This window comes from Cupressus sempervirens, chromosome 1 (assembly GCF_028749045.1).
Source record: "Cupressus sempervirens isolate cs-2001-9-10 chromosome 1, ASM2874904v1, whole genome shotgun sequence".
Classification (NCBI taxonomy): Eukaryota; Viridiplantae; Streptophyta; class Pinopsida; order Cupressales; family Cupressaceae; genus Cupressus; species Cupressus sempervirens.
The window spans coordinates 14,380,663-14,399,835 of record NC_143118.1 but is presented as its reverse complement, the minus strand read 5'-3'; the positions used below and the strand labels follow the sequence as shown (position 1 = coordinate 14,399,835).

Genomic DNA, 19,173 nt, shown 5'->3' with positions numbered 1-19,173 from the left:
AATGGAATTGCCACCTTATTAGAGGATTTACAATTGGTTGTTAAAGCAACTCTATTAAGAGATTTTAGATCACTGCTATAATGGTTAGAGAGTAAAAATGAAATGACCTGATTGTGATGCAACTAAATTGTTGAATCTAAATCTCTATTCTACTTAAACTTGATCTTTCCTCATTTAATATTACTTTTCTACTCCACGAGGATACTTGCTTATCCTTCAAGTTCACTCCCTCTCTTTTCCTTTTAATTCAATCAATACATTTGCACACACACTGGAAATCTCAACTTAACCTTTTACTTATACCTTCCAGATTGTCAAGTCGACCCAAACTCAAATTATAATAACCAAAATTCATCACCATAGTCAGCTAGAATCAATACATAAAGTAATTAAGCTTCATATGTCAAAACAAGAAAAATCCTTCGTAAGTCGACCCTGCTCGGTAGTAACTAACTTTGAAATGATTCTCTATGTTAACCAACAGAGGCTCAGTTAACACTGCTAGCTTGCAGAAATCCTTTGGCAACCGAGTGAACTTGGTGAATACTAACTCTATCCATCTTTTCTTTTGTTAACCGAGTGAGCTCAGTTAACACTCTTTTGCCTCAATTCCTTCAATGCCCGAGTGAGCTTGGTAGACATTGTCATCTATTCAGAGTAAACTTGTGAATGCTCAGTAGACAAGGAAAACTATCTTCACTGACCAAGTGAGCTCGATAAGCATTGTCTGTCAATTGATATGACATTTGTGTGACATCAAAGACAACACACAATTAATCAATTGTATCCAACACAAATAGCTTCCTTTGAACAACATATTATCCTAGATTATGAAATCCAACCACTTTGTCCTGTCAAGTGTAATAGGTTCTATACAAGCCTTCCATGCTTCACCAAAATCAAGATCATCTGGATACAATGTACTGAGTTCCTTAAATCCAACCACCTCTATCTGCATTTCTATCAGCAAAAGTTGTCTTCTACTAAGAGCATCTGCAACTTTGTTAGACTTCCCACTCCTCTATTTCAAAACAAATGTATAACTCTACAAAAACTCAACCCACTTTAAATGCCTTTGGTTCAATTTTTCTTGACTATTCAAATATTGTAAAGCTTGATGATCAATATATAAAGCAAACTCCTTGGGAAGAAGATAGTGTCTCCAATTCTTCAATGCTTGAACTATAGCATAATTTTTTTTTATCATAAATAGAATATTTTCTTTTTGCATCATTCAACTTCTCACTGAAATAAGCAACAGGTCTACCTTCTTGGCTTAAAATAAATAGTGTCGTACTGCTAGCATCACAGTCTACTTGAAACACCTTGTTAAAATTAGGAAGCACTAAAATAGATTTCTCAGTAACTTTCTATTTGAATAGATTAAAACTCTTGTCTACTCCTATAGTCCACTTAAACACTTTCCTATCTCATCTCATTGTTTCAGTCAAGGGTCCACAAATATTGCTAAAACTTCTTACAAACTTTCTATAAAATGTAGCTAGTCCATGAAAAGATCTTACCCGTGTCATACTCCTTGGAGTAGGCCATTCAAGGATAGCCTTCACTTTCTCTAGGTCCATTTTCAAACCTTCTCCTGAGACTACAAATCCCAGGTACACCAACTCTTTCTGTACAAAATTGCACTTCTTCAGGTTTATTAGCAACTTTTCTTACCTCAACTTATCAAACACCTTGCAAATATGAATCAAATGCTCCTCTAATGTCTTACTAAAGATCAATATATCATCTAGGTAAACAATGAAAAACTTACCCAGAAACTCCTTCAGTACCTCATTCATGAGCCTCATGAAAGTGCTTAGTGCATTGGTTAGCCCAAAAGGCATGACCAACCACTCATATAGTCCTTCCTTTGTCTTGAAAGTAGTCTTCCACTCATCACCTTCTCTGATATGAATCTGATGGTACCCACTCTTTAGATCTATCTTTGTGAAATACTTAGCTTGACTCAAATAGTCCATAATATCATCCATCCTTGGCAATGGAAACCTATACTTTATTGTGATCTTGTTGATAGCGCGAGAATCTATGCACATCCTCCATTCTCCATTCTTCTTTGATGCTGATACTGCTAGTACAACACATGGATCAAACTCTCTCAAATCAACCCCTTCTGCAACAACTCATGAACTTGCCTGTTCAACTCTTCACTTTCTGTTGGTGTCATTTTATGCGCTGACTTGTTTGGCAAACTAGCTCCTGGAACCAAATCTATCTAGTGACTAATCTTCCTCATTTAGGGCAATCCTTTAGGTACATTATCTGATACTATATCAAAAAATTCTCTCAACATATCTGCAACTTTTGCAGGTACCTCCTCTACTTCTTCTTTACTATCTTTAGGTATTATAGCAAAACACATATGCTCATGCTTCATACCTTTAAGAAACTCTTTTCCATCAACAAAACATATCCTAGCAGCACCACATACCTTTTCTTCTTTATCCTTCAATGGTTTTAACTTATGTTTCACTCCATCCTTAGTTAGAGTGCAGGTATTTTCTCGCCCATCATGTACGACATGCCTATCAAACTGCCACGGCCTACCCAACAACATATGACATATGTCCATAGGTATGATATTGCATAGTACCTCATATTGGTAGCTTCCAATCTTGAACTTCATTGAGCACTACTCATTGACCATGACCTTATGGTCATCTTGCACCCAAGCAATACGGTATGGATGTGAGTGTTTCAACATTTTCAGCTTCAACTTGGTTACCATCATTTCTGACACTAGATTGTTAGTACTTCCACCATCAATGATCACATCACAACACTTATCTTCACATTTGCACCTTGTGCGAAACAAGCTCCTTCTTTGTTTAGGTTCATTCTCACCACTTTGCAAGACTCTTCGGTTAACTAGGACTTCTCCTCTTTCAACATCTTCAGAATGTGAGGATCTGGCATCTTCATCAACATGTGCGACTCTCGCCTGACCTTCTATTCTTCGATTTGTCCTTCCTTGGTGCTGGGTACATTTAAATGTTGTATGCCCTTCTTCTTCGCAGTGAAAACATTTTCCATGGAAGCCTCCTCTTCCTCTCTAATCTCTATTGTTTTGATCATGGAAACGATTGGAATTGTTTCCCCTCTATTTCTGATTGCAACTTCCAACCTCATCCTTGTTCTTTTGATCAACATTACGACCACCATAAGATCATCCACCATGACCTCTTCCATTGTTCTTATTGTCAAACTTCTTGCTCTATTTCTCCTCAACTCTTAGGGCAAATTGGTATGCCTCCTCAATATTGCTCATTCAAACCAGACTTAGCTCATCTTGAATACTTGGCCTTAACCCATTAAGATAGGTGGAAATTAAGGGGCAACTATGGTGAGAGGTGGGAGAAAGATAAAGAAGGATAAGTGGGAGAGGGGAGAGGTAGACAAAGAAAATGAGGGGACGAGAGATCAAATAGATCACAAGAAAGAGTATCATTAGGGTTTAAGATAGATAAGTATGATGGTGTGTGTGTGTGTGTGTGTGTGTGTGTGTGTGTGTGTGAGAGAGAGAGAGAGAGAGAGAGAGAGAGAGAGAGAGAGAGAGAGAGAGAGAGAGAGAGAGATGACAAATATGAGGTAGAGATAAATAAATGATGTCTATATCGCAAATAACTAAAGGAATCTTAAAGAATTATCCATTAGGAAATATAAATAGGTTTCTATTTTAGAAATGCATTTTTACTTAAACTAAACATAAACTTTGTAAATTCAAACATATAAGAATCCATTTTTTAATAGTTGAAACCAAGTGCAAGTTAAAATGAGGCGTAAGCACCAACCCGTTTAATACTAAAATATTGTGATTAAATTTCAACTCATATTTGAGACATAGATATGACCCTTCCTCTGTTTTGTTCCCACTGGATATCACACATGTAATTTACCAATCAAAAGTTAAAGACAATTATAGCATGTATTTCTCCCAAAAAAAATCATACATGATCAATTTTAATAAGCCTTTTAATTTGCAATCTCTAAATCTGCTTAAATCTAGGAAGTTATGTTTAATAATATTGACATTATTATGGACCCATTTCATTCAAAATTAGATATTTAATAATTTAGATTGATTATTAATGATTAACTATGATAAAAATGACACCTTCCATTTTCTACCGTGAAGCGCCTATTTTCCTAAATTATCTCACTGCAATAAACACCTCAAAAGAATATCTCTCGACTTATATATATATATATATATATATATATATATATATATATATATATGAGTAAGTTTATAATGTAACTATCAAACTTGAAATGTCAAGATATCATTGTTTAAATTCAAAATTTTGTTTCCATTACAAAGATCATAATATAACAAGGTTAACCAAATACAATACAAGAAAAAAATTATGCTATTTTCTTTTTTACCAAAATGAATAAATAAATAATAAAGAAACAAATATGCATAACTATATATAATTAACGTACAATACTCTCTACTTACCTCTCATAAATACCAATCTACAATACGAAGGTATTGTTTTCATTTGAATTTTTCAGTCATGGTGTCTCATACTAATATGACAGGGCTAGGTAAGTTTGTAAGGTAGTTTCATCATAAGATCAAGAGCGAACGTATGGCAGGAGTAGAAAATGGGCGGAAAGGGAGCAGGAGGATGAGACAATCTTTGAACGCCTCTGCAAAAATACAGGACCAGCTCAGTGCAGAGCTTCCGTATAAATAAACCCAGGTAAACTAGAAAACCCCACGCCTTGCCACGCACCGTCAAAAGCCAAAAGCGCAATCAATGGACACGACGGCCGCGGGCGACCTTTGCAATGGGGCAGTCAATAACAACTACTGGGCAGTTGCAGTTGCACCGCCACAAGAACCCGAAGACGAAGAAGACGAGGACGACGATTTTCATGACAGCCGCGCAGAATGGACGACGCCGGATTGCAGGCAGACGAGCAACAGCAACCGCTCCAATGGCGGAGAGCCTCCCCTGAAGAAAACGAAAAGTGGGTCTTTGATGGCCTTCACACCGCCTCAGCAAGGATTCGATGCTTTCGAGCCCTCAACTGCAGGCGGAGCGGCGTCAACGAATTCGGAAACGACAGGGCAGGGGGCGAGCTCGGGAACGCCGCCTCCGCCAGAGGTTTCGGGCGCCTCTTCTGGTGGTAAAAGCAACGGTAATGGCAGACCGAACTTCGGAAAGATGTTCTTCAAGACAAAGCTGTGCTGTAAGTTTAGGGCAGGCACTTGCCCTTATCTCAACAACTGTAATTTTGCACACGGGATGGAAGAGTTGCGGAAACCGCCCCCAAATTGGCAGGAAATCGTTGCCCAGCAGGAGGAGTTGAGTCTCCGGGCTGAAAGATGGAGTGAGGATAGTAATACCCATCATCAGCGTCAGCAAAATCAGATGATGATGGCGGCGGTCATACCGTCGCTCAGCCCTTCTGAAGCTGTTGTTCTTGGCGGTGGAGATGGAAATGGGGGCGGGTCTGGTTCGTCGCATAGGTTTCATAAGACGAGGTTTTGTAAGAAGTATTGTTCCGAAGATGGGTGCCCATATGGGGACAGCTGCAATTTTCTCCATGATGATAGTGGGAGGCGTAGGGAGAGTGTGGCCATTAGTCTGGGCCCCAGTAGCAGCAATGGAGCCGGGAATGAGTTTGTTGTTGCCAACGGTGGGGGAAGTAGCAACGGTGGTGGTGCAAATGGGGTGTCTCAGAGGCCCATGTATTGGAAGACCAGGATTTGCAACAAGTGGGAGACCACTGGGCATTGCCCCTTTGGCGACAAGTGCCATTTTGCTCACGGTGTTGCAGGTAAGAGTGGGTTCAGTTGGATTTTTTTGTGTGATTGGATTCGGAATGCGTTTGTTGACTGTTAAATAGCGAGGGTTTTTGGGTTTATTAGCTTCCTATATCATTTTGTATCTCGGTGATTTGTTGATAAATGTGATGTCTTAGAGTTTTGGGTTTTGGCGACTGTTGAGGAATGGGGATTTTTTAGGTGTGTTTTTTTTAGTCCTTTGGATAGTTTTATTGTTTAATTTTTTCGTATATAAAATACTCTATTTGTTAGAGGCAGCAAATGTCACCGCGCTTTCCTTCCCTGACAATCTCTTCCTTCATCTAGCTTGGGCAAACTCAATTGGAAATTTGATAGGAAGAAAATTCTACATGATTTTTAATGTCTTATATAAAACAGATCATAGTTTTGAACCCTCTTGTAGTTTGTGTTCGTACAAAACTTCTTTATGTTTTTTTGGTGGTTTGCTGATAAATGCTACGTTTTAGGGTTTTAGGTTTTAGCTTCCTAGTTCATCTTCAATTTCTGTGATCTGTGTGTAAATAAGCAACAGAACAACAGAACGCATGAATTTGTTTGACAAGCAATCCTTTACTTCTAAAGTGTGAAATACGTTAGCAAAAATCTATCAGATTAGAAAACACTTAAGTTATTAGAGTAAGCCAATGTCACCTTGCTCTCCACCCCTGAGAATCTTTCCTTTCATCTAAGCTCAGGCTACACTGAATTGGAAATTCAATAAGGAGGAATGGATGCTAGAAAGCGGATCATAGTTTTAAACCCTCTTGTACTTTGCATTTGAACAAAATTATTCTATGTTTATTTTATGGTGTTTTGTTGGTAAATGTGATGTCTTAGGGTTTGAGTTTTTGCTCCCTATTTCATTGTTAGCTTATTTGTAAATAAATGACAGTAAAACAGAATATACAAAATCATCTGACAAGCAAATCTGTCACTTTTTTAAAGTGCGAATTAAACTAGCAAAAGTCTTTCAAATTAGAAAACACCATGTCTTTTAGTAAAAAAAATTTATTTACAAAATGCTAGTCTTGTTAAGTCATCTTGCCCTCCAACCCTCACAATCTCTCTCTTCATCTAAGCTCGTGTAACACTTAATTGAGAGTGAGGGGAATGAAACCCTACATGATTTGGACTGTCTACTATAAACCTGAACAATAAAAGTGATTTAATATTATTGCCCTCGACGAGACCAAACACAGTCCATAGGATTTCCCAGAACATTTCAAGCACCTATCCAGATAAGGGTTGCTAACCCAGTGGTAGAGTATGCTTTTAAGTGTGACTATGGTCTTTTACATGTTCGGATGAACCTACTGAATTCATCTATACCACAATGTACAGTATTCTAACTACAAGGCAGTCTACATGTGTGAAATTACATAAGTGTAACAATGCAGTCTGCACCCAAAGATAGGTCCAAGCAAATGATCAGTTTGAGGTTGTTTGGGCTTCTTAAATGTGCAATATTCTGTTGCTAGTTATGATTAGGATGTCCTTTGTCTTGTCTCTTCTTGCCTCTTCGAGAAGTGTCAGAATAGGCATAAAGTCAATGTATCCATTTTGTCTATAGGTGTTGCAAGCAAATTTAGAATCCTCTAATGCTTTGATTGTCAAAAGGGAGTCAATAGTTGTGTAAAGATGAAATAAAAGTGCTTTGAATTAGAAATACCAATCTACAATACAGTTAGCAAAAATCTATCAGATTAGGAAATACCATTTCGTTTATTATTTATGGTTTAGTGTATAAAACACTTAAGTTATTAGAGTAAGCCAATGTCACCTTGCTTTCCTCCCCTGAGATTCTCTTTCTTCATCTAAGCTCAGGCAACACTGAGTTGGAAAATCGATAGGGAGGAATGGATGCTAGAAAGCAGGTCATTGTTTTAAACCCTCTTGTACTTTATGTTCGGACAAAATTATTTTATGTTTTTTATGGTGATTTGTTGGTAAATGTGATGTCTTAGGGTTTGAGTTTTCACTTCCAATTTCATCTTCAGTTTTTGTGGTCTTTGTGTAAATAAATGACAGAAAAACAGAATACACAAAGTTATCTGACAAGCAAATCTGTCACTTAAATGTGAAATAAACTAACAAAAATCTTTCAGATTAGAAAACACATCTTTTAGTATTAAATTTTAATTTACAAAATGCTCATTTTGTTAAGTCATCTTGCCCTCCAACTGTGACCATCTCTCCCTTCATCTAAGCTTGGGCAACACTTAATTGAAAGTGAGAGGAATGAAACCTTACATTGGAATGTCTACTATGTACCTGAACAATAAAAATGGTTTGTTGTGATATGATATTATTCCTCCACAAGACCACGTACAGTCAATAGGATTCCCTAGAGCGTTTCAAGCACCTATCCAAATAAGGGTTGCTCAGTGCTAGAGTACTCGGATTTTAAGCGTGACTAGTCTTTTACATGTTTGGAAGATCTACTTAATTCGTATATACCACAATGTATGGTATTCTAATGACAAGCCAGTTTACATGTGTGAAAGTGCATAAGTGTAACAATGTAGTTTCTATCCACAATAATTAGCCTACGAGGATCACAATAATAGGCTAATCCCTCAACCTCTGATGCTAGTAAAAAATGGGGACATTACAAATCTATTAACAGAGATAAGCCCTTGAGCAGACACACTTTAAGAGAGTGCAAACTTTGTGAGGATCATCTCACACACTGGTTTTCACCCTAGCTGGGTTTCCACTAGATAATACTTGTGTTATGATGCTATGTTTGTCTTCATTGTTTTTGCTTAATCCTAATCTAATAAGTTATAGCTATTATTAATCAGTAGACTGGTGAGAAGAAAGACAAGCATTAAAAGTTTTTGAAGTTTTCTAGAATATACTGATTCACCCCCTCCCTCAGTATATTCACCTGTGTATGGACCAACAGTTGCATCCTTTAATATGTTAAAATTATTCTCTGATGTTGATTTTTTATTGGAGCTTCTTGATAATGGGTGGCTATCTTTGTGGCCGAATCTATCTTGGTATCAGAGCATTTTATATTGAATCTTACATGGTATCAAAACTCATGGATTGTTCTTGCTAGTATATTAAGAGATCTCGGTTGCAAATCTTGGTTCCTCATTAATTTTTTAAGTATGCTTTTTTTCATTAATCAAATGATGACCTAGAGAATTAGGTAAATTTGATAGTACCTTATTTTTGTGGCTTTTTGTCGTAAATCTATTTTTGGAGTTTGATGGAGCTAATTTGAGCATACTGTTGATGTTGGTAGGTGCATGCAAAATCTTGCGGCTTTTTGATCCTTTGGAGTATTCTAGGTCTAGTTGGACTTTGTCAAATCTTGCATGTTCTTGATCCTTAGGAGCATTTTGGGTCTAATTTGAGTTTGTTATTGTGTTGAAAAGGTCCAAGATACAGATCTATGGTCATTTTTTCAAAATTGTTTACTTTTGTCTCAGGCCTTCAGAGAAATCTTGCACCCTTGATCATACAAAGCATCTCAGAAAGAATGTTTTTTTGTGTAGGTAGGTGTCAGCAGAATCATTGACACACTATTGTATCCACTGGTTTTATATTTTGCCCTTTGGTTTTTTGATTTATTTTGGGAAAGTTTGTGCATGGTATCTTGTAGGCTATGGTGGTATGTGTGTAGGGTATTTTGTATCGATTTGTGTTTTATTTTGCCCTTTGGTTTTTTGATTTATTTTGTGAATATTTGTGCTTGGTATCTTGTAGGGTATGGTGGCACATGTGTGCAGGTATTAGCAAAACAAATTTATGGTGGAACTGTTAAGATTATAGTCTCATTCGGATTGAAGTTATCAGATTATTACTATAGTTATATATATATGTAATTGAGAAATAATTCTATCTATCTATATATATATATATATATATATATATGAATTAATTTAATTCTGATGGAATCACATCTTTACTGAATGTTTAGTACTAACCGATAGTTATAGATCGGTTTTTATATGATTATACTAAGTCAAGCCCATGGAGGGCCGTGACTCTCCATGGCATATATATATATATATATGGATTAATTTAATTCTGATGGAATCACATCTTTACTGAATGTTTAGTACTAACCGATAGTTATAGATCGGTGTTTCAATGATTATACTAAGTCAAGCCCATGGAGGGCCGTGACTCTCCATGGCATATGCCATGGGAGATTCATGTCCGTCCGTGGACATTGACTCTTCATGTGTGTATATATTCCCAATGCTATCAGTGACTGAGAAATCAATATCAATAACAAGGCATAGTGATTATTGCAGTCACCCGATAAAAGACATCACCATTAGTTAAATATTCTGATTTGAACATTGAACATTACAGTTTAACTGTAACAAATATAGACATACAATTATTTGTAACGCCCCGCCAAGGGATCCAAAAGAATTAACCTAAAGTTTCACTAAGTTTGCTAAACATTTTTTTTTTTTTAAGTAAGAAAGTATGACATACACATCAAACAAATAGTAGCGGAAGCAATAACATGTAATCATCGACAAACATACATTGCAAGTTACATTTCTTAAAGATCCCAAGACGTTGAGTCACGTTTAAATTTAATTAATTCTAAGTCTAACAACTAACACATACATATAAAAGAATAATCAGAAACTCCAATGTCCATAATATACATTTGTTCCGAATGCTCCTTGGCAAATTAATTCGGAATGCTCATTCATCCACTGTACATGTCACAGGGTATGAAAGGCTTAAAAGAATATACATATGTAAAGATCAAGATACAACATCCTCAAATCCATGATACAAAGTACAGTAAAATATATGAAAATTATTCACCATACATGATACATCCATACATCCATAATGATAAAGCATCTATCATAAAATCTAACCATCCATCATACTAATCCAAGAACATAGTGTAGGTAAATGCCAATCACGAAAACTCCAGCCACGGTGACCACGGAACGGATCTCAATGGTAAGAGTAAAAGCACTACCACCCGAACGCGTGGAACCTAAATGGTCCACTCCCACCGCGCTGAGGAGATAGTCTCAAGTCCCAAAATAGGATAACAAAACCTATAATCATAAATACTCTCTAAGTCCAGGAAATCCTATAAGTATGCTAACTCAAGGGTTCCTAAAAAGATCGACATCTAAATCCCAGAGGTACCACAAGACACGTAGGAAACCTAATATGCAAGCGGGAAAGTGTCATCGCAAAAGTCATGTAGAAGTTACCCAAGCAATCCCTTAGGAATCTCGGGTCCCTATTGATCCTGCGGCCACTAATATCCTCTCGTACTGACGAGGCATACTATGGAATGCAAGGTCGTAACCAAGCGTCCTCTCTAACCCATCCTAGTCTGTACTAGCACTCATGGCATGGGAGAGAACATACAATTATCTTGTTAGGTTCATTTTCTCTCATTTAGTGTAAATGTTTTCACTTATTAAAAACGACTTACAATGGGTTTCTCAAGGCAGCCTCTTAGGGCTCCGACCCCCATTGCAAGCCACTTCCCGACTCTACACATAGATAACCTACCCTAGCTCATGAACTCATAAATCAAAGAATCATAATAAAACCATCTCAGTCCTATGCGAGCAACTGAAAATATCATAAAAAGATAATCCACAAAATATATCAGTTCTTCATGAGCAACAGATAACATCAAATAGTAATCATGTAATCACGACAGTTCTCTATCAGCAACTGAAGGCATCAATGATAAGTCACAAAATCCAATGGTTCTCTAATGAGCAACCAGAAAGTAATACAAGTATAACTGATCGAGACTCAGAAATGGTTATCAAATATAACTGATCGAGACTCAAAAATGGTTAAGTTAGGTATTCTCAAATACATACATCTCAGCTTCACACAAGGAAACTGGAAAGCAATCACAAACAGTAAACACAATCATGTCATAGAGCACTTCATCACATTACCATGGTCAGGTTAAGAAAGATCGAGACCAAATCATCAAGACATCACATTCACGACCCCGAGCCTCTGGTAACAACCTGAACTGGTCAACGCTAAACCAACCCCAAAACATTCAAAGTACAAAGACAACATCAAAGTCTCAGAGATTGGATCTGAAAGTATATTATTTAAGTTAAGGGTAAGGTTTGTGTTTTAGTTCAATGTCGAATTCAAGTAACAAAGTTTTCACAACTACCCTTTTTCGAACAACCCAGTTCTATAATAATTTACATTAAATCAATATCCAAATTTATAATTTAGTCAAATAACATTCATTATTAATTAACTTAATTAAACTAATTTTAATTAAATTAATCAATATTTATTAGATCTAATTATTTATTTTAATCCCACTACTAAAAGTTAATTTATTAATATTTAAACAAAATTAAAATCTACAACTATTTTTATACAATTAATATTTATTTATTAAATATTTAAAAAGTTTAATATATTATAAAAAATTAAATATATTATAATTTTTATTATTTAAAATTTTTAATTAAATAAAATTCGTTTTTTTAATAATTAAAAAAAATTATATATAAAAAAAAAATAAAAAAAACGAAATCTTCAAAACGTTTATAGCCCGTCGGCTTTGGCCGCAGGGCCTGCGGCGGCAGGTACTCTGTACCTGCCGTCGCAGTACCTGCGACGCAGGTACTGTCGGCCTGTGCCGACAGTGGGGGCGGGTACGGGGTAATTCCCTCCCCCCCACTAACATTAATATATATACTTTTTTTTTTTTTTAAATATATTTTTTTATATATATGATTTTTATTTAATTCTAATAACAATAAAATAAATTTTATTTTAACAAAAATAATTTTGTTAAATTTTTTTTTTTTTTTTTTATAAAGCAATTTCTTCAAAAGGGTAAATATGAAAAATATAAATATATATATATATATATTTATTTTTTTATTTATTTATCTAGAACTTTTCAATTTCATTAAAACAAAACCCTTATCAAATTAGATCTCAATTTCTAAATCAAGAAAACAATGGTTCTAATTAATTCATCCAGTCTCCATGAATACAGAAATTATTGACGAATAATTAATAACTTCACAATATTGAAAGCTTAAAACTTTTATCACAAAGAATTCAGATCTACAAACCCCAGACACGAAGAAGGCAGGAAGGGATAATTTGCATATCTAATGGATAAAAAACCACAAGATCCTACCTGATCTTGATGCTATTATGCACTCTCCAGGAACTGTATGCGAAATCGCTCCTCTCAATACCTTCCCCTTCAAGACTTTCTTCGTATCAGCCTTTTGAAATTTGCTTCCAAAAATTGTCTTCCTCCTAATTCCCGTCCAAATTCCTCTCTCTCAAAAATGAACCCCCAAAGTTGTGATAAGCAAATTCTCCTCAATTCGGGGCACTAATTGTGCGTTTACCCGAGAAGACTCTTTGCACAACTCAGTTAACTTAAATTAACTTTTTATTATCTTTTCTAATTCTTTTGCATTCAACTTTCATGCACATTAAGTTGAATGATTAAATAACTTTATTTAAAATTTCACTTGACTTCAATTCTTAATTAATTTATTACTTTAAATCTTATGTGCACTTTTAAGAAATTAAAATAACATTATTAATTTTTATAATTTAATCTTTTAATTTAATTCTTATATTTAACTCATGTTTAGATCATGCGATCTAGAATTCTTATTAAATTAATATCTTTCAACTTTTAATTCATTTTAGAACTTAATTGATAACATATTTAATTAATTTAAATAATAATATTTAGCATTTATTTAAAAATGAACTCCAAATATATTATTATTAAATTAAATAAATATTATCCTGTTCTAAATATATCTTAAACTTTAATTTCCAACTTTAATTCTTTTATTTAATTAATTAATTAATTAATTAAATATAAAGATATCATAATAATTCCTTATTAAATTAAATCATTAATTTGTCTTTTTAATTAGACTTAATTAATAGAAAATACACCAAGGACTCAAAAAGTAACATACGAAAACCCATCATAGAAAAATACATACCAAATCAAACAGAAGGGTTATAATCACCAAATTACATCATTTGATGCATTCGGAGGGTACTTAACTTAGATACTTGTCCTAATTATCAATTAGGACAATTGGCTAAAGGGTTTAGGATTTGGACTTAAGAGTTTATCTCCCCTCTCTTACCATTGAGACAGTGCGATAGGGTACGCTCATCCTGACAATTCAGGGAAGTCGATACCCGGTACCTGCAACCTGCATAAAATCCACGCATGTACAAACACAATATTCTAAGCTAAACAGGCAATGGCAGGAAGTGGTGCATCGTGTAGATCCCGACTAGCAGGTGACTACGACTCCCTTCCTTAACCATATCAGAAACACCATACATAAATAAAACAACACGCACACCATACACATGCAGTATGGGGTAAGTATCCATAAGAAACACATGGAATAATGAACCATTTAACTAATTATCATCGATAACTGAAACCATTGAATAATCATCATACATGCACGAAATATAGAGTACCAAGTAATCTCATCATATAATAAACTGAGTGTAAACATCCTCTGATAATCTCTAAAATAATGATACTACTCATCAAACATAAATTGGCCTAAAAGAGTTTGGCAAACATATCATAAATGTAGCTCGAAAAATGTAAACTAGGGGCAGGCACTACATTATTCAAGTCTGAGATAAATAATTGCAGTGATCTTTCTCTATAAAGATCTGATTTCCTTTACATGGTACCAGAGCCTCGTTAGAGGAAAATCATTGGAAACAAATCGATATGAGATTTTATCATATCAGTCAGAATAAATTAAGACTAAGATGGTGAATGGGATCAAAGTAGAAGATAGATTGGAAGGGGCTGGAAACTTCTCTTCATGAAAAATATGGATTATAGCCTTACTCGAAAAACTTGAGTTAGAATCCTTCATAGAAGAAGATCTAAAGATGCCTGAAGGAGAACCTGACATCTATAGATGGCACAAATTGTCCTAACATTTCAGTTTGGGATCCAGAAGATCATTTTTCTTTGATGGAGGATATTCTGTAGCTTGATACTGGGCCCTAATATCTTGTAACATTGGAAGAGGACTCAGCCTATGCCTATGGTGGAAATTGGTGCTTTACATTTACTAATGATGAAGGCCTTGAGGGGCATGTCAAGATACATCACAGTGGAGTTTCACTGGATTTTTTTCACCCCATGCAGCAAAATCAATCTGTTTGTATTGCAGAACAGGTAAATTGGACAGAATCTATAAATACTTAGAAAATTGAACTATGCAAACAAGATGGTGTTAATGCAAGTTGTTTTTAGCAATATTCTAGTTGTGAATTTGTTTGTAACATGAAATTGAGAGCAATCACTGTAATACATCCACTTTTATGAGGATTCAGGATTTGGTTTAAAGAGAACCTTTGCTCGTGATTCCTGAAAATATTTTCTTGTAGGTTCTGTGTTATGATGTTTAGTCTTCTCCTACATCTTGGGCTTCATCTCAAACTAGCCATATGTATTCCATTGCAGGAAACAAATGGAATCGTAAAAAGGGAAAAAGTTTTGCAGGCAAAATAGAGGGCTAAAAAAAAGAAATCTTTGAGCAATCCAAACATATGCAGGGCTTAAACATGCAGCTGCTATAGCCAAGAAGAAACTGCTTCAAAGAAATAATCTTCAGAGATCTATGTGGGTTGATAATGAAGCCAAACCAAGTCAAGAAAAGACAGATGTACTGAAGCTTATTTTTGAGTTGTAGTAAACTTCATGCCCTCAGAAGGGCAAAAAAATTAAATTTATGGGAGTACAATGGATGCTCTTCAAGGTTGGGAAATTACAATACAACTATCGAAGGAGCAAGGTTGGAGGATAAACAGTAACACAAAGTTCTTTGAGTCCTTAGACATTGGGTGAATACAACAGAAACTGATCCTTGCATTTCCCAGAACTTTTGCTGGGTCCAAGAAGAACGATTAAGTCTGGCTTCTGCAAATGAAATGATTTATCAAAGGAATATATGGAGACCTTGTAAACTTGGAATGCATGCCACCTGTTCTAGCTTTTCATCTGCAGTGAGTTATATGCTTTAACATCTGGTAGGAAAAGTGCAATTAGAGGCTTTTTATTTTTGATTGAATGCATTTACACTGTTGGCTGAGGTTGAGAATATAACATATGCTGTGTTGGTTTCGTCACATGGTTTAAGAAACATGGATAAGTTGTAGGTGATAACAGAAGCTTAAAGGTAGGATAGAGTTAATACAATAACAGAATCAATCTAGATTGCGGTGATAGGAAACTCTGTACAAAACCAAAGAAAATCTGGACAGCTTTGCTCTCCTTCCTCAAGAGTGTCTCCAATGGCAAGTTATAAAAACAAATTGATAACTTTCCAACAATACAAACTCAAATAGATTAGCAACAACTAGTTCTGATATCAAGAAACAGAAATAACATGGAGAATCAGAAATATCTAATCAAGAGCAATTGTTTGAAAGAATATGTTACCATTAAAGAAGTTGAAAGAAGAGCATGCACACCAATATCCTGTAAGGAGACACAAGATTTATAGGGGGACAACAAAGAAAAGCCCTAGTGTTATATAGATGACAAAAGTCAGAGTAAGTACACCATGAGAAAAAGAGAGGAAGAGCAAGCATGGAGATACTACAACTAATAGAGTAGAGAGAAGCCCCTCAAATATATAGAGGTGAGAGAAGAGTTACAAAGTAACTCTCAATAACTCTCAAGTCTAAGGATGCCATCTAACAGCCGATGTGTCACAATCTTCATAGGGAGGAATTCTAATATTTCAAATATTTGGATTACAGAAAATGAGTTGTGAGAACACCAAAGAGAACAAATGACTTGTAGTGACTTCTTAGGAACATTCTTACAAGATAGAAAAAGGTAACAGGCTAATTTTTTTTTTTGAAGACATAAATAGTGAAACTATATCCATGCCAATGTGCTCGAGCATTTTTGAATATTGTGAAAATTCAGGATTTGTCCACTGATGTAATAAGGCAGTTATAATTATATAGTTTCTTTTATGTTCTACTGATTTCTATGTGTCTTTGTGTATGCCCCAAGGTTAAATCAATTCCTCACTTGTCTCATATTCATTAATGGCTAATTGTATCTAGTTCTAACTGCTTTTCTTTTGGCCTGTTTATTTCATAGGCTTCTAGTATAATCCGTGAATCTTATTTTAACCAAATGCAGCAATCAATAGGTCTATTAGAAAATTCTCAATTTACACTTTTATTCATGCAATACTAAATTTAGATTTCAAGAATATATTTATCTTGTTTTTGCACTTTGATCTACAGTATGCTACTGTCATGCCAGACCAATTTTTTTAAGGACTGCTTTATTATCACCTCATTGAACTGCAAAGCTTCCTAAATGACAAATGATCATTGCACTTGGTTAAGTAGTTCTCTCAGTTCAATATTTATTTCTGCTTTATTTGACAGAACTCCAGAAATATGGTGGAGGTTTATTGGATTCAGAAAGTGGGGCTACATCTGGTGGCCTTCGTAATGATTTTAAGCAAACTGCTTCAGCCTTGAAACCTCACACAGAACCTGGAGTGGGACTGTTTAATACTGACAACTATACCATTGGAGTCTCAAACCAAAGATCTATTAGTAATATTCAAGGTCAGAGGCAAGGTCAAAGAGCTTTTCGAAAATGGAAAGGACCGGACAAAATCAGTCAAATTTATGGTGATTGGATTGATGACAATGAATGGGAATATACAAATCATGTAACTATATTGCAGCCTGAGGAAGCAAGCCCGATTAATGAGGAACCTCAAGATGCTCGAATAAAAAAGATTGACAAGTCACAAAATAAACCCCAGAGTCAAACAGATATTCCATTTTTCAAGGGTATAGTTGAAGAAAATAATACTCGAAACTGTTTCCCAAAAGGTGGAAGTAAAGGCAGAGACATGACATCTTTAGGTGCAAACTTTGATCAAGTTTATGAAGATGATACATTGGTTGGCGAACTCTGACTTGTGCATTTGTCGTTGACTTTGATACACGATTGTGCAACCTGTTTGGCTCTTGGTTGCCGGAGCTAGCAAAACAACCAGGACACCGGAGCTAGCAAAACAACCAGGACAAGTTTGGCTGAATACAAATTGATTGAATTTATTGCAATGTGGAAGTGAAGGACAATTCTCCTCTTGTTCCGGTTTTCTTATCTTTCTTTTAGCTGTCATTGTTGGCGATGGAGAGAATATCTTGTGTTTCTTACCATGTAGTATTTTAGATTTGTCTTCCGTTAAAAACAATTTTGAATTTGGCTATTCTTGTACCATAAATACACAAACAAGAGTTTGGTGGTGGTTGATGCCCTTCATGGGTAGGAAAGTGGACATTTATTTTCTCCTTTTAAATTCAGATTATGGCATTAATTTTCAACACAGTAAAAGTTCATTGATGAACGGGCGCACTTCGTATTTTTTCCTGTAATTTGCTGCTTGCAAAGTTCTGAATAAGAGCATTAGATCCAAATGAATTACTAATCATTTTAAGACTATTACCGTGCTTCCTTATTGGTAGATTTCCCTTGTTGGGGTGCCTCTTCAGTTTAGATGACCAAAGTGCAATCCTTCTTGTCAAATCATCTAGGACTGGCACCTGGTTATGCATGTTGGTGTATCCCAAACTCTGAATTGAATGTGGTAGTTTATTTTATTCAAAATTTAACATTTGTACACTGATAGTACATAAATGTCCCTTGGGGATTTGAACACATGCCCCTGCTACAAATGCCTTGATGATAAATTGTTAATTTAGCTCATCCCATTTAACAATTATTTCTAGAATTTAAACATGATTTGATTTTAAGTTTATTTCCCAAGAAATATATTTGTGATACTTGTTATGTCGTAAATTTGTCAAAATGTTACTGCAAACAAAACACATTTATTTCCAGAAGCTTGTCTGTCTCACTCACCTAAACTGTTCATAAATACAATAAATTGTTGTTTTGCAATTGAGTTAAGAGTAAAACTTGTGTTGACAAATACAAATTTTTATAATATGCAAAGAAATTTGTTCTCATGGGTCCTTCAGAAGGATGTCAATGTCTCGACAAGGATATGTAAATATTTGATCCAAAACCTTCATCTGAAGTCTAAAACGGCCAGATCTGCAAAATCTAAGATTTACTATTACATTCTATTATTTCAAAATGCAATCCAGATTATATCCGGGGCCTCTTCTTAACACCTAGCATGCATTCAGAGAGGGACACAAATAGTGTTGGTAGTTCTGGAAGTCGCACCACATTTTCTATTTTTGAAGCAAGGAAAAGCTGGTAATAGTTTCAGATCTGTACTTGTGATTTTGGTCATTAAGCT

The 19,173-nt window shown here is 35.2% G+C and overlaps 1 protein-coding gene across 1 annotated transcript; it reads left to right on the top strand.

Moving 5' to 3' along the window:
- Nucleotides 1–4,493: 4,493 nt before the first annotated feature.
- Nucleotides 4,494–18,248, top strand: LOC149575931 (zinc finger CCCH domain-containing protein 56-like). The gene is made up of 2 exons (XM_089816004.1): nucleotides 4,494–5,814; nucleotides 17,273–18,248. The coding sequence occupies exons 1-2, from the start codon at nucleotides 4,788–4,790 to the stop codon at nucleotides 17,815–17,817; spliced, it is 1,572 nt and encodes a 523-aa protein (XP_089672130.1). The 5' UTR covers nucleotides 4,494–4,787; the 3' UTR covers nucleotides 17,818–18,248.
- The last annotated feature ends 925 nt before the right edge of the window (nucleotides 18,249–19,173 follow it).